Source organism: Salmo trutta, chromosome 13, assembly GCF_901001165.1.
Source record: "Salmo trutta chromosome 13, fSalTru1.1, whole genome shotgun sequence".
Lineage (NCBI taxonomy): Eukaryota > Metazoa > Chordata > Actinopteri > Salmoniformes > Salmonidae > Salmo > Salmo trutta.
The window spans coordinates 46,015,099-46,029,323 of record NC_042969.1 but is presented as its reverse complement, the minus strand read 5'-3'; the positions used below and the strand labels follow the sequence as shown (position 1 = coordinate 46,029,323).

The following is a 14,225-nucleotide window of genomic DNA, read 5'->3' as shown; positions in this document are numbered from 1 at the left end:
TAAATTGTATTTACCAAAACAGAAGGTAGGAGGGGGGCTAGGAATAACAGCATTCAAATCTAATAAAATCTGGGGAAATGTATTTATCGGAGCTCAAATTAATTAGGCTTCCAGTGCTACATGGTAAATGTAGAGCTGTGCCACTGAGTGCGCCTCCACAGCCCCTTGACAACAGTCTTTGAAAAACAGGCGTTCTACTCCTGTGGAGCAACATGTCAGTGCAACAATGCAGAAGACTCAACCCAAATCACCCAGTCAACCCAGCTCAACCCAGTCAGCCCCATGCTGAGATGAAAGCCCATAGAAAACAGCAGAGCAAAAATGTTGATAATCAATTATAAAACCAGCATGGAATCACACCTGATCTGCTGTTTAAAGCAACAACAAACTGACAGATGACGGAGCAGACGCAGAATACCTGGACAAATTCTGAATCTCTAGTTTCCCAGCAGCTGAAGAAGAGCGAACTTTCTTCCCCAGCGGCATCACAGTAGTCTTTGTATGTCTGTCTGTCTGTCTGTCTGTCAGCCTGGTCCAGTGTTCAGTTCTCTGTTAGAGTGGATGGAGGAGCTCAGCCCTTCAGAGCCAGTCCAGCCCACAGCCTCTGCTTCTCCAGATCTCACATTACCTGACACTCTAGCCTTTCACCTGGACTCACGTGGGTGGCTCTCTGGTAACTAAGATAACTACTGGATGCATTTCTGCTAATATTGTCAGTTCCACAGAGCAGACAGAACCTTGGATTAGATCTAAAGGGAACCACCCTATTGGTGTAAACATGTGCTATTGTCATGTTACTACATTTACTTTTGACATTTTAGTAATTTAGTAACGACTTACAGTAATGGGTTCATACATTTTCATACTACCATGTTATAATGCTGATATTACACCACCATTCTGACGACTTCTAAAAAAGTAGGCCTACTATTGATAAATCTGAGGTTTGGTTCTGGAATCATGGTAACTGTACCAAAGAAGAATTTGATTCAGCAAGTAAAACTGCACTTACATCTGTGATATCTACAATACAACATGCTAAAAAAGTAGCACAATGGTGTTATTCAGTACTGTTATAGTTAGATTGCAGACGTAAACGGAAGTATCGTTGCATTAGATTCATTGGCTTTATTTTCAGAAATGTCAAGGCAGTTACAACACTGCAAATAAAACTCACAAACACAGCATAAACACTCGTACACACAGTTCCACAAAGGTACTTGTTGACTGGACAGTGCCTCTGGTTGTCACATGATTGTGGTGGGATGCTACAGAAAGTGAAGAATCACAGGGGCCCGGGCCAGCCAGACATCCACTCTGACCTGTACAACGCAGGAGGGAGGACAGGTGACTTTGTACCTCTCTTCACCTGGCCGGTAGGGGGCACTCGGTGCAAAAATGTCTGCACAACCTCCTTATCTGTGAACACAACACATCAGTCAACATAAATACAGTGCTCCAGGGTGAATTTTCCCTTAGGCACAGATCTAGGATCAAATTCCCCTGCCACAATCCTTAACCATTAGTGGGGGAAATGCCAAACTGACCCAGGATCAGTGTTTATGGTAAACTTCTAGCAACCAAACAGGGAAGTGATTTGTAACTAGGAGAATAGGGTCAGAGTTCATAACAAGAGTCCATAGCTCACCTTTGTCAGGTAGATGTCTGCAGAACTGCTGGAGCTCTTGGGGTTGTAGAGAGCGGAGCACGGCCGAGACATCGGTCGTTATCCCTCCAAAGTGTCTGTCGTAGGTGGTCAACTGGGAGCTATTCTCCTGGTTGTGGATGTGACCATGAACAACAGTAGGAACTAGAACAGAAAGGGGAGGGAGATACACTGAGATCTCTAAGTGATTAGCCTGGTAGGTCATTTAATTATTTAACTAGGCAATTCTTATTTACAATGACAGCCTAGGAACAGTGGGTTAACTGCATTGTTCAGGGGCAGAACAACTAATATTTACCTTGTCAGCTCAGGAATTCAATCTAGCAACCTTTCGGTTACTGGCCCAATGCTCAAACCACTAGGCTACCACTAGGCTGCCTTACTTCACCCGAGTTTAGCCCTGAGCAACATTGTGCAGCGTGGGAAAATATTAAATGGCACCCTATTCCGTCAATCAGGGATGGGCAACTTTGATGGGGGTTGCCCATCCCTGATCCTAGATACAGATCTAGGATCAGCTTCCCCTCCCCCAATCCTAACCTTAACCATTAGTGGGGAAAACACTGACTCAAGATCACTGTCTAGGGGCAACTTCACTCTACTCATAGGCTGCATCCAGGCAGCTCATAACTTACCTATACCCCTGGGGGCAACGCCGTGCAGTGCGTTGCAGCCATAGCGAAACATGTTGCCCCGCAGTTCAGACCGTTCCCTGGGCTGGCGGTAGTTGTGCCTCATCTCTGTGTGCGTGCAGTGAGGGACTTGGCGCTTGTGGTTCAGCGGAGTGAGAATCGTGTGGGTCAACTGAAGTCCTGTAAAAAGACAAAAGTGCAGAAGAGAAAACTTGCAAGGAGAACGCTGTAAGGGGTAACAAACAACTAGTGTCACGCCCTGACCTGAGAGAGAGGGTTTGTTTCTCTATGTGGTTAGGTCAGGGTGTGGGGTGGGCATTCTATGTTTTGTATTTCTTTGTGTTGGGCTGAGTATGGTTCCTAACCAGTGGCAGCTGTCTATCGTTGTCTCTGATTAGGAACCATACTTAGGCAGCCTGTTTTTCCTTTGGGTTTTGTGGGTAGTTGATTTCTGTTTAGTTGTAAGTACCTGACAGAACTGTCGGCTGTCATTTTTGTTTAATTTTGTAAAGTGTTCATTTTTGCATTAAACTACAAGATGAACTTATTCCACGCTGCACCTTGGTCTACTCATTTTGACGTTTGTGACAACTAGAGTGAAGTTGTACTACTGTCTTCTGCTCAAACTAAAGACAAAACCCCCCAAAACGTATATTTACCAGGATTCAATCATTTGCAGGTAATGGTTTCCACATAGTGCTTTCAGACTTGTGTTTTAATTCCACAGCAAAGTTATTTATAAACTGAATCATTACATGGCAAGACCTGTTCAGTTCAGACACAAACCTGACTGAGAAGTCATCTAGTGCATGCAACTTGACTTATTATGTCCTGTACAAATAAAAACACTTCTGAAAGTGCTATCAGGAATAGCCACATCTGCTTGATTGAATCCTGGTAAATAATTGTTTTTGGGGGGGTTCCGTCTTCAGTTTGAGCCGACTTCAGTTGTTTTTTTCCCCCTTACAGCTTTTGTAAGCCTACAGTATCATACTCTGTCATAGAGATACTCATGCTGGGGAGTACTTCGAAAACACTGGGAACTTCGAAACAGGGACAAAATTAGTATGGGTATCATTTCAGACACAGCTCAGAGCCTATATTAATAAAGCCTCTCAGGGTAGGAGTGATGATCTAGGATCAGTTTAGCCTTTTAGAGCTTAATGAATAAGATTACATGGAGAGAGGGGGAACCTGATCATAGATCAGAAATCCTACTCTAAGACGCTTGACATATACAGTGCCTTCGGAAAGTATTCAGACCCCTTGACTTTTTACACATTTTGTAGGTTACAGCCTTATTCTAAAATGTATTCAATTGTTATTTTTCGTCATTAATCTTTCCGAAGGCACTGTATGCTCCCTGATCTCTCTACCTTGAGGCATGCCCAGGTAGTCAGTCCGGTAGGTGGACCGGTACTGGGCAGTCAAAGCGTTTCGGATCTCTTCCTCAGAAGGAGGACTTTTCCAGGGGGACCAACCACCTCCAGAGCTCTGCTTCTGGCCCTTGGGCAGTCGCCACACCATGAATGACTAGAAAAAAGGAAGAATGTTTAGCACTTTTCATACAATACATCGCTGCCCAAAGAGCTTAAATGTATAAGTAATAAAGCATAGAGGTACAATAATAAGAACGTAGTGATAACAGGGATGTGTCCCAGATGGCACCTTACACTCTTAAAAAAAAAGGTGCTATCTTGAACCTTAAAGGGGTTTTCGGCTGTCCCCATAGGAGAACCCCTTTAAAGAAAGTCTCTACCTGAAACCAAAAACGTTTCCCCGGTGTGGACAGCCGAAGAACCCTTTTGAAACCCTTTTTTCTAAGAGGGTACAGTGCACTACTTTTGACCAGCGCCCTATGGGCCCTGTTCAAAAGTAGTGCACTATGTAGGAAATAGGGTTCCATTTGAAATGCAACCCTGGATAGGGGCACCAGAGGGTACAGACAGGTTAGTTAGCTAAATGTTAGATTAATGTTTGTTTGAAGCTTTTCTTTCTGTAAAAAGGTCATGGAAATGTATGAAAGTTTAGACTTTTCTAAATACTTCATGTCCAGAGGATTGAGTGTGAATGTGGATCTGTACCTGACTGGGATGTGGGTTGTTCCTCCTGTTCCCAGAGGCTGATCCTGTGCGAATACTGTCAGGTTTAGTGGCTGGCTTCCAACAGAATTCCTCATTGTACACAGTGGCACCCACAGGACAAGCCTGTGCATAGGCGTTTCTATAGGCTCTTGTCGTTGTAGGACTGAAAAAGATTTCACAAAAGGAGAAAATGTATAGGGAGACATAGCCTAAATGTGAATAATATAAACAACATAATGAAATGGAAATGAATTCATGAATAGTCAATAATATTTTCAGGCCTACGGTAAAACTGGTGTTGATGAACTGGGTCGATAAATAAAATCTCTTTTCTGCGATGTTTCATATGGGTCCCACTCCCACATATGTCTGTCATCTGAAATATCAAGTTAATAGAGAATAACTAATTTAAATTAGTATGAAGGGGCGCTTTCCCGGGCATTAATAAACCTAGTCCAAAAAAGCATACACAATGAAGAATAAGCCAAGTCCTGGACTTTAAAGCAAATTCAATGGAGAATCTCCATACAAATATATTTATTTGTCCAAAACTACAATCAGAGTCCCGAGAAACCACCCCAAAAAGTCTCATGTCAGGTAATCTGAGGCTCCTCACCCACGGCTGCCATGGCTGTTTTCGCTCGTGATGAAACGTTTCCAGAAATCGGAATATTTTGGTTATTGGGCGCGATGTCTGGACACAAATGCACACATCTCTTCTCTAACTGCCTGGGATGGATGTGTTAGGTAAACGTGTCGATCATGCGTTTGATGATGCTCGCGGACAGTTCCGTGGTGCTTGAATCACAAGCAAAAGAAAGTCATCTAAAATACGCAACCAATGCAATTTAACATAATAACAATTATGACGTCAGAAGTTATGACACTTCAATTGTAGGCCTACCTGGTTCGCAGGATTCTTCATATTGAGTTTGCATTGTTCAATTTGGCCTATCTAGAAAACTTGTTTTCAGGGCTCCGTAGTGTGCAACTGTGTGTGCTGGAGTGTGTGCTGGAGTCCTTGGTTGTTATAGGAGACACACAACAATTCCTGTGAATTACACAACAGCCGCGAGGGCAATTTGATGATTGATGCTGTGCTGCCTGGGGGGCTTGGACCCGCATGAAAGATTCAGCATCACATTTGACTAGGTGCCCCAAGGGTGGTAGACTGGGTTAGTGGTGGTTACACTGTTTTATTAAAGTATATATCTGTTTTAGTAAAGCCTGCCGAATAGGCTATGTCGTTGTGTTTGCAAGTGTCCGAGTAAATGTTCTGTAACTGGCCAGACAAGTGAATGCAAGCACAGCATCTATTTTCTCGCCGTTAATGGACAGCACTTATGCTGATATATTGTTGGGCCATATAATACAGTCACTGTATGGTGCAGTTTTTTTAGTTTATTTTTAAAATAGCTTTTTAAAAGATTTCAAAATTTGACACAAACAAATGTTTTATTCATTTCCGCGGCACTGAAACAAAGATTATGGCCCGTGACGTGAACGGGCAAATTGATCATTTTAAACTTGGTGGACCTGGATGCTATTTGACTGACAGCCATGGTATACCACGGGTGTGACAAAACATTTATTTTTACTGCTCTAATTACGTTGGTAACCAGTTTATAATAGCAATAAGGCACCCTGGGGGTTTGTGGTATATGGCCAACATAACACGGCTAAGGGCTGTGTCCAGGCACTTCACATACATAAGAACAGCCCTTAGCTGTGGTATATTGGCTACATACCACACCCCCTCGGGACTTATTGCTTAATTACTCCACGTGCTCATTACTAGTACATCACTTTTGTTTTGAGACTACTTTTTGTTATGAGCACCTGGCGCACGCCCGGTAGGCAGCCCGTTTCCAAAACGAATGCCATTAGTTTTCACCTGGTGCAAACCTCTTCCAAGGTGGCAACCTGGGCCAAATAATCGAATCCCCTCAAACTCTGAAGTGTCACTCTAGACCAGTGGTTCTTAACCTTGTTGGAGGTACTGACCCCCACCAGTTTCATATGCGCATTCACCGAACCCTTCTTAATTGGAAAAATACAATTCAAAACATAGGTATATATTTTACTGGTACACAAAATGAACCGTGCATCAACATCAGTGTTCAAAGAACAAAACCATTAAAACATGATTTTCACACAAAAACAAAAACATAATAATTCATATTTACTGCAAATCAGTGTGACTTCTGCTGTTGCCTTTCAGAGACCAGTTCAGAAATGCGCGGCTTCACCTTGGCAAGTGCCACTCTCATGTCATTTTCGCAACAAAGTCTGTTCCTTTTCTTCGTTTTTATGTCCAGCATCACGAATCATATGAGTCGGGTGTGTGTCTTGACCTCCGCCGAACCCCTGAGACTGACTCACCGAACCCCTGGGGTTCGATCGAACCCAGGTTAAGAACCACTGCTCTAGACTCTAGAAAGACGACCAATCATTCGACATCTCCAGTAAGAGCTGTGGAAAGCAAGCGCCCAATCAGACGCTCTAAGGAGTTGGCGGCAGCCAATAGGAGCCACAATGCACGGAGACGTCGCACAGCGAAAATACCGCTAATCGAATCTGGCTAGCATCGTCCCATTACCGTTATCTTAGCAGCAAAATATTATACTGGCAGCTTGATCGAGGGATGTAAAACGAATTAATAAGAGTCCCCCTGCAAAGACAAGCTAAACTTTGCGAATATCGAAAATCAAATAAAAATATATGTAATTACAATTAAAGTCTGCAAAAATTAAATTGGTCTCTTATGTTGACCAACGGGTTTAATACAGAGTGCTGGTGACTCCTTACTCTACCCACTCCATTCAATGTATATTAATTACATATTGGCTCATAGAGAAAATAAATATTATATGTGCTGAGGTAAAAGTGGGGTTGGGATTACTCTGTAGGGTCTGGAGAATCCATATATAGTGTTATTTCTTGGATGACTGTGGTTTAAATATCCAGCATCACTTTCTAATCCACCCATTCCATTGGTCCCAAAGAAATACACTGTAGGTTTATAAATGACAATGGTTTATGGAGAAAAAACGATTCTATATGCCAAAGTAAAAGTGTGCTTGGGATTACTGACTAGGGTCTGGATAATCTATAAATGTTGTTATTTCTTTACTCTACTTTTGATCTAAAGCCCAAAAGGTATTTGGTGTTTCAAAAACAGTGTATTGCACTGTGGCCAAAGGAGTGGTTGGAGTAAAGTGCGGCTAGGTATTTATACCTCAGTCCCCCAAGAAATAACAACCTATACACTGAGTGTAGAAAACATTAAGGACATCTGCTCTGTCCATGACATAGACTGACCAGGTGAATCCAGGTGAAAGCTATGATCCCTTATTGATGTCACTTGTTAAATCCACTTCTGTGTGGAGGAGTCAGGTTAAAGAAGGATTTTCAAGCCTTGAGCCAATTGAGACATGGATTGTGTATGTGTGCCATTCAGAGGGTGAATGGGCAAGACAAAAAAAAGTGCCTTCGAACGAGGTATGGTAGAAGGTGCCGTTTGTGTCAAGAACTGCAACGCTGCTGGGTTTTTACACTCAACCGTTTCCCGTGTGTATCAAGAATGCTCCACCACCCAAAGGACATCCAGCCAACTTGACACAACTGTGGGAAGCATTGTAGTCAACATGGTCCAGCATCCCTGTGGAACGCTTTCGACACCTTGCAGAGTCCAGGCCCTGACAAATTTAACCTGTTCTGAGGGCAAAAGTGGGGGGATGCAACTCAACATTAGGAAGATGTCCGTAATGTTTTGTACACTCAGTGTATAGATTATACAGACCCCATTGAGTAATCCCCACCACACTTTGGCACATAGAGTATTTTATTTCTCTGTAATGTATAAGCCTATATTGTATTGCATTGCGACCAATTGGGTGGGTGGAGTAGAAAGTGCTGCTGGATATTTAGACCTCAGTCCCCCAAGAAATAACACTATATATAGATTCTTCAGACCCTACTGTCACGACTTCCGCCGAAGTCGGCTCCTCTCCTTGTTCGGGCGGTGTTCGGCGGTCGACGTCACCGGCTTTCTAGCCATCGCCGCTCCATTTTTCATGTATCCATTTGTTTTGTCTTGTTCCCTGCACACCTGGTTTTCATTCCCCAATCAATTGACATGTATTTATTCCTCTGTTCCCCATCATGTCTTTGTGTAGGATTGTTTGTGTTACGTGTTTGTTGTTGATGCACAAGACAGTTTTTTTTTTCTCCGTGGTATTTCACGAAGATGTTTATTGTTAAACATAATTCTTGTTTGGCACGTTTTGCACTTTTGCCTCAATAAAGTGTGCGCCTGTTCACAAATCTCTGCTCTCCTGCACCTGACTTCGCTACCAGTACGCACACACCTGACACCTACTGAGTAATGCCAAACCCACTTTTATTTTCGGCACATAGAATAGTTTTTTTTCTCTATAAGCCAATATGTAATAGATAGGTCGATAGTGTATCGCATTGGGACCAATGCAATGGGTGGAGTACGAAGTACTGCTAGGTATTTAGACCTTAGTCACCAAAGAAATAACACTATATATAGATTCTACAGACCCTACAGAGTATTCCCAAACCCACTTTTACCTAAGCACGTATAATAGTTTTTTCTCTAAATCCCAATGTTGAGAACATTGTATTTTTCAATAGTGGTCTTATATTCTTTCTTTTTGTAATTGTTTCCATAAATTCCTTCTTGCATTTGCTTATAAGCATAATGAAAATGAACCTCGATTAACATTTAATATCTCTTGAATGAGTTCTCCACATTGCAAGAGGGTAGGTTGATGTCAGTGGCTGACTCCTGAAGAGGACGGAACTAGTGGGTTGCCCTTTGGTTAAAGATGGTGGAAGCTGGAGCAGGTGGTGAACACAAAACTAATGGCGGTAAAAGCAAGGAAGATTGGACAATGGTCCAAAAGAACTGAAAAACGACCAAAGTAGTGCTGGAAAACAAAACGGATAGTTCTGTGAATGCCCCTTCTTATCTTGTAGGAGTACTGTTTGTTGATGAGGGGCGAATCCATTTGAAATATCCAAGCTGGTGGAAAGAGTGATGGGCTAAGTAAATGCAGTAAGGATTACGAGAAGTGGACTTGTTTTGATTTCGTGTACTTCTGATAAGCAGAAATAGCTTGTGTTACGTTGTACTCGAGTTGAGAATGTTGTCATGTCGTGCGTAGCTCTTCGGATCAGGGCACCCCTCAAGGGGGTAATTTCTGGTGTTTCGTGGAAAGTGGAATTGGACGAATTTAAAAATATCCCTGGAGTGATTGATGCACGTCAGATGAATTGAGTAGTTAGTGGAGAGAACGGTGAAGAGTATCTGTTCTTTTGTTTTTTGAAGTGGAGTCCCTCCAAACCGAGGAGAAGTTGAGGTATATGAATTACTGTGTAAGAGCATTTGTACCAAGATTGTGATTGCTGTTGTGCCTTTGAACATTTGGAAAGTGTCTGTAGAAGAAAGATGAAAGTTGCGGAGAAGATCATATTGAGTGTGGTTTGAGTTTTGATCATGTGAAATGTTACAATTGTGGTGGGAACCATGTTGCTTCATCTTAGGAATGCCCAACGAGGGTGAAGGAAAATGGCTAAAGTCAGGTCCAACCAGAATATATAATTTGCAGTGGCTGTCAAAAGGGTTGAGGGAGTGAGAGGTCCTGAAGGCCCATGGTGGTGGATAGGCATTCACTGCAGGCTGCAGGGTGTGCCTCTCATCAGCAGGACCCAGATATTCTACAGGTTAAGAAGGTGAACTTTGTACTATTTATGGCTATGGTGATCAACGGCACTGCCAAAGAGAAGAAAAGTCTAGAAAGATGGACATCATTGTGGATGCATCAGAGCGGTTCCTGAGATTGGAGGACTTCTCAGTGAAGGAGTTTACATGAAAGGCTATCACGAGCCGTACTACCCTCTCAGGCCCTAGAGCCTGAGTGGGGAGAAATGGAACTTTCAACGATGGAATAAGTGGGAGTCTGTTTTGCTTCGTTTTGTTTTGTCGATTAAGTTAGTTTTTTTCCCTTCAAATAATGTTTTTCTTTTTTACTTTGAGTACAGTAGTGGGAGGCAATACAACGTTTTGGATGTCGTCTGCACTAAAACCCTAGCCTCGTACGAACTATCCTGATCTCACAAGCTTACATTCTGTTTTGCTAAATCAGGATGGTTCGTACGAGGCTACTAAAACTACTGAGGTAAATAATAACTGGAGACTGCGTCCAAGATGTCCGTCTGTTGTTTTCAAGGTAATCTACTGACATTTGCATATGCCGATTCAGCTATATCTGTGTTGCATCCGATTTATACGGACCAGCATTTGCATCCAGTTTATACAGACCAACATCACAGGCACACTAGCACTGAGTGCGCACAGGTAGCAGGCGAGCAACGACGACGTCATCACATCATCCAAAAACATGTCAGACATTGGATGAAAATAAACTATAAACGTAATATCTTCGGCTGTGAGTGATGTGGGAAAAAATCAGCCTCAGCGACAATTAAAGTGTCTTATTAGGAATTTTCTAATCTGACATCTCTATGTCGCCTTGTATGGAAATTGTATTTCTGGGTGGGCATCTGCAGTATGGAAGCAAAACTGTAGGAGCAGTCGAAACCGTGCTTCTAGACCGGAACCCTGGCCACTTGACTAAAACCCCACCGAAGAAGATCTACATTTATATGTTTAGAAATGCGTGCTTTTATTTTGAAGAATTTTTCATTACCATACGAAAGTGACGTCATTGTTTGTGCTACTAGCGAATATTAATCATCGTCCCATTGTTGTTTTATGAAGCATAACGTTAGCTGGTTAGCTAACTGAGGGTATGTATTTACACCCAAAATATTAGCTAGAATATATAGCGAATTATGGGAAATAAGAACTTGGACATTTATTTTTGTTCAAATAATTTGCTGAGCATTCATAAAACATTTGCTTGCTAACAACTAGCTATGTAAGGTAAATGTGGGCTAACAAAAGACAGTAAACAACCGCTAGCCAGCACATTTGTAGGCACCACCTAAAACATCTTCGTGACTTTAATAACGTTAGTTGGTTTTAAAAACTCATGGAAGCCAGACATATCTAACTTGTTATATTGTACTACGTCTATCTAGCTAACGTTAGTTATTTTTGCTCTAGCTAGATGCTAGCTGTGACAAGCAAGCTTGGCCCGTTGCGCCGACATTAACTAACGTTAACAGAGCATCTCGATTTTACGTTCGTTAGTAAAAACGTTAGTTGTTTTTGTTTTGTCTCATTTGATACGATTCAGATTAGGTCTTCATTTTGTCTTTTGCAACACAAACACGTTAGTTAGCTAGCTATAACGGCTCACTGCAAGGCTAGTTAGCTAACTATTGCCTACGACACAACAATGGGATGGATCCATGAAAGCTAGCTAGCAATTCTATGCTTTGTTTTGGTGTTCAGAGGGGGCTGGATTCGATGCTAGCGAACTGCCATTGTAGCTTGCTAGCTACACCACACCATCCCTATGCATAATTGCACCTTTAATTCGTTGCAAAAAAGGTTTTGCAGTCATGCAGCAAGTGATAATTATTAGCAATTACAATTGTTTATTTTCAAGAAAGGAGAAGACAAATGTGGACACCCCCAGGCCCCATTCTTTGTTATGGGCAGCTAGGGAGGGACACTCATTTAATATGGCCAAAGCTCAGGGTGAATTTATCCTTGTTATGTTGAAACTCTATCTATATCCTCTCCTACTAGACCTACACAAGTCACCATGGGGAAAGATCCTAGGAAGCCGAGAGGCAAGATGTCCTCATATGCGTACTTCGTGCAGACCTGCAGGGCGGAGCACAAGAAGAAACACCCCGAAGCCAGTGTCAACTTCGCTGAGTTCTCCAAGAAATGCTCAGAGCGATGGAAGGTAGCATTACACACCAGTGAATGATTGTGAAGTGACATGTTTCTGGTCCATATTCAGAATGGTTATGGAATTATTTCCACCTTGGTATGTTTTGTTACTATGTTTTGTTACACTTGAATGACCTTGTGGACAGTCTAGCTGTGGCCATGTGGATGTGTAATCTGAATTTATACCTCTATATCCAGCCCATGTCTCCTAAAGAAAAAGGAAAGTTTGAAGACATGGCAAAGCAAGACAAGGTCCGCTACGAGAGAGAAATGAAGAACTACATCCCACCCAATGGCCAGAAAAAGAAGAGGTTTAAGGATCCCAATGCCCCCAAGAGACCACCGTATGTACCATAATTCACTAGGTTTGCATGGCAGATAGACTGGATAGCAATTCTAGAGGGGAATTAAACTTCCCTGTAAATTTAAATTGTTCCTTTTTTTGGGGGTTTCTCAGGTCTGCGTTCTTCATCTTCTGTGCTGACTTCCGGGCCAAGATAAAGAGTGAGCACCCAGGCCTGTCCATCGGTGACACTGCTAAGAAGCTGGGAGTGATGTGGAACAGCTCTGCAGCTGAGGAGAAGAAGCCATACGAGAAGAAGGCAGCCACGCTGAAGGAGAAATACGACAAGGTGAGCAGGGCTTTAATACAACTTCCAGAGATGGGGTTTTCACAATGACTGCAAATCCTGATTTTCTGTGATTATCCTCTATTCAATCGTCTTAGAAGTTGATCTACGAACTTCTGATTTTGAAGAAGATGGGTACAGATAATTCCACCGATAACCAATATTCAATAGGATGAAAAAGGGGAATTTCATGCTGATCTGAACGCCATTCTCATAATGCCATTGTCGAAATGTAAGAAATCATCATTTGAACCATATTTCTTGGACAACTGCTATTTTGGATGGCAATTTGAGAATTCAGTGTGGGAAACTTTTTACTTTTTCATTTTCCCTCTGTAAAACAGTATGTCGGTAGATATATTGGTATTGAATCCAAACATATCTGTCTGGCTCTATAAGTAATTGTGATGTGTCCCACAGGATATTGCATCATACCGCACCAATGGTAGAGTGGATACTGCCTCCTCTGCAGCTGCTGATGATGATGATGACGAAGAGGATGAGGAGGATGATGACGACGACGACGAGGATGATGACGAGTAGCCTCCCTGCTGTTGGAGGCTACATTCTTGTTTAATGCTATGTAACCCTATTGTACACACTTTACATCTCCGAACAGACCCAGACGCAACGAGAACACATTAAGCTGTGTGTATATTTAATGTTTTAATGATGGATGGTGTTATGCTCCCTAACTGGTTAAAGTTAACACTACATGTCTTGTTTTTTATGTTCTTTTTTGGTTCTTGTAGTAGCCCTTTTTTCCTGCCCATGCCTGTAACTGCTTTGGAGGATTATAAATCAGTATGGAAGTAATAAGTTCTCTTTAGGTGTGCAACTCTCAAATCAGATTTCTGGGTTGGTAGCTAGTGAATTATTTTTTTTCTGTATTTGTTTTAAAGGATATTTTTTCATGTTTGTCACAAGGTATTTTTATTGTTCTTTGAATACCACTCTGATAACAAATGCAGCTGACATTCAGGAATGTCTTAAATAAAGGTCTTTTTTAATAAATTGTGTGTTTTTTTATTTGAAGATTTACCATAAACTAAGGCATTTGGTTGTCTTTGATAAATCTTGACACAGTACATACAGTGCCTTCAAAGTATTCATACCCATTGACTTATTCCACATTTTGTGTTAAAGTCTGAATTCAGAATGGATAAAAAAACGTTTTACCTATCTAAACACAATACCCCATAATGAGTGAAAATGCATTTTTCAATTAGTTTTTTTTAGCACATTTATTAAAAGTGAAATATAGAAATATCTTATTTACACAAGTATTCACACCCCTGAGTCAATACATGTTAG

The 14,225-nt window shown here is 41.8% G+C and overlaps 2 protein-coding genes across 2 annotated transcripts; one reads left to right on the top strand and one right to left on the bottom strand.

The window, feature by feature from the left end:
- Positions 1–1,103: 1,103 nt before the first annotated feature.
- tex26 (testis expressed 26) lies at positions 1,104–5,461 on the bottom strand. Its single transcript, XM_029770499.1, has 8 exons — positions 5,287–5,461; positions 4,999–5,180; positions 4,668–4,758; positions 4,383–4,545; positions 3,675–3,831; positions 2,302–2,478; positions 1,649–1,810; positions 1,104–1,419 (listed from the first exon to the last, which is right to left on the bottom strand). The coding sequence occupies exons 2-8, from the start codon at positions 5,009–5,011 to the stop codon at positions 1,286–1,288; spliced, it is 897 nt and encodes a 298-aa protein (XP_029626359.1). The 5' UTR covers positions 5,012–5,180; positions 5,287–5,461; the 3' UTR covers positions 1,104–1,285.
- A 5,612-nt stretch (positions 5,462–11,073) lies between these two features.
- On the top strand, positions 11,074–13,925 carry LOC115205853 (high mobility group-T protein-like). The gene is made up of 5 exons (XM_029772237.1): positions 11,074–11,222; positions 12,133–12,295; positions 12,481–12,626; positions 12,740–12,914; positions 13,332–13,925. The coding sequence occupies exons 2-5, from the start codon at positions 12,149–12,151 to the stop codon at positions 13,452–13,454; spliced, it is 591 nt and encodes a 196-aa protein (XP_029628097.1). The 5' UTR covers positions 11,074–11,222; positions 12,133–12,148; the 3' UTR covers positions 13,455–13,925.
- The last annotated feature ends 300 nt before the right edge of the window (positions 13,926–14,225 follow it).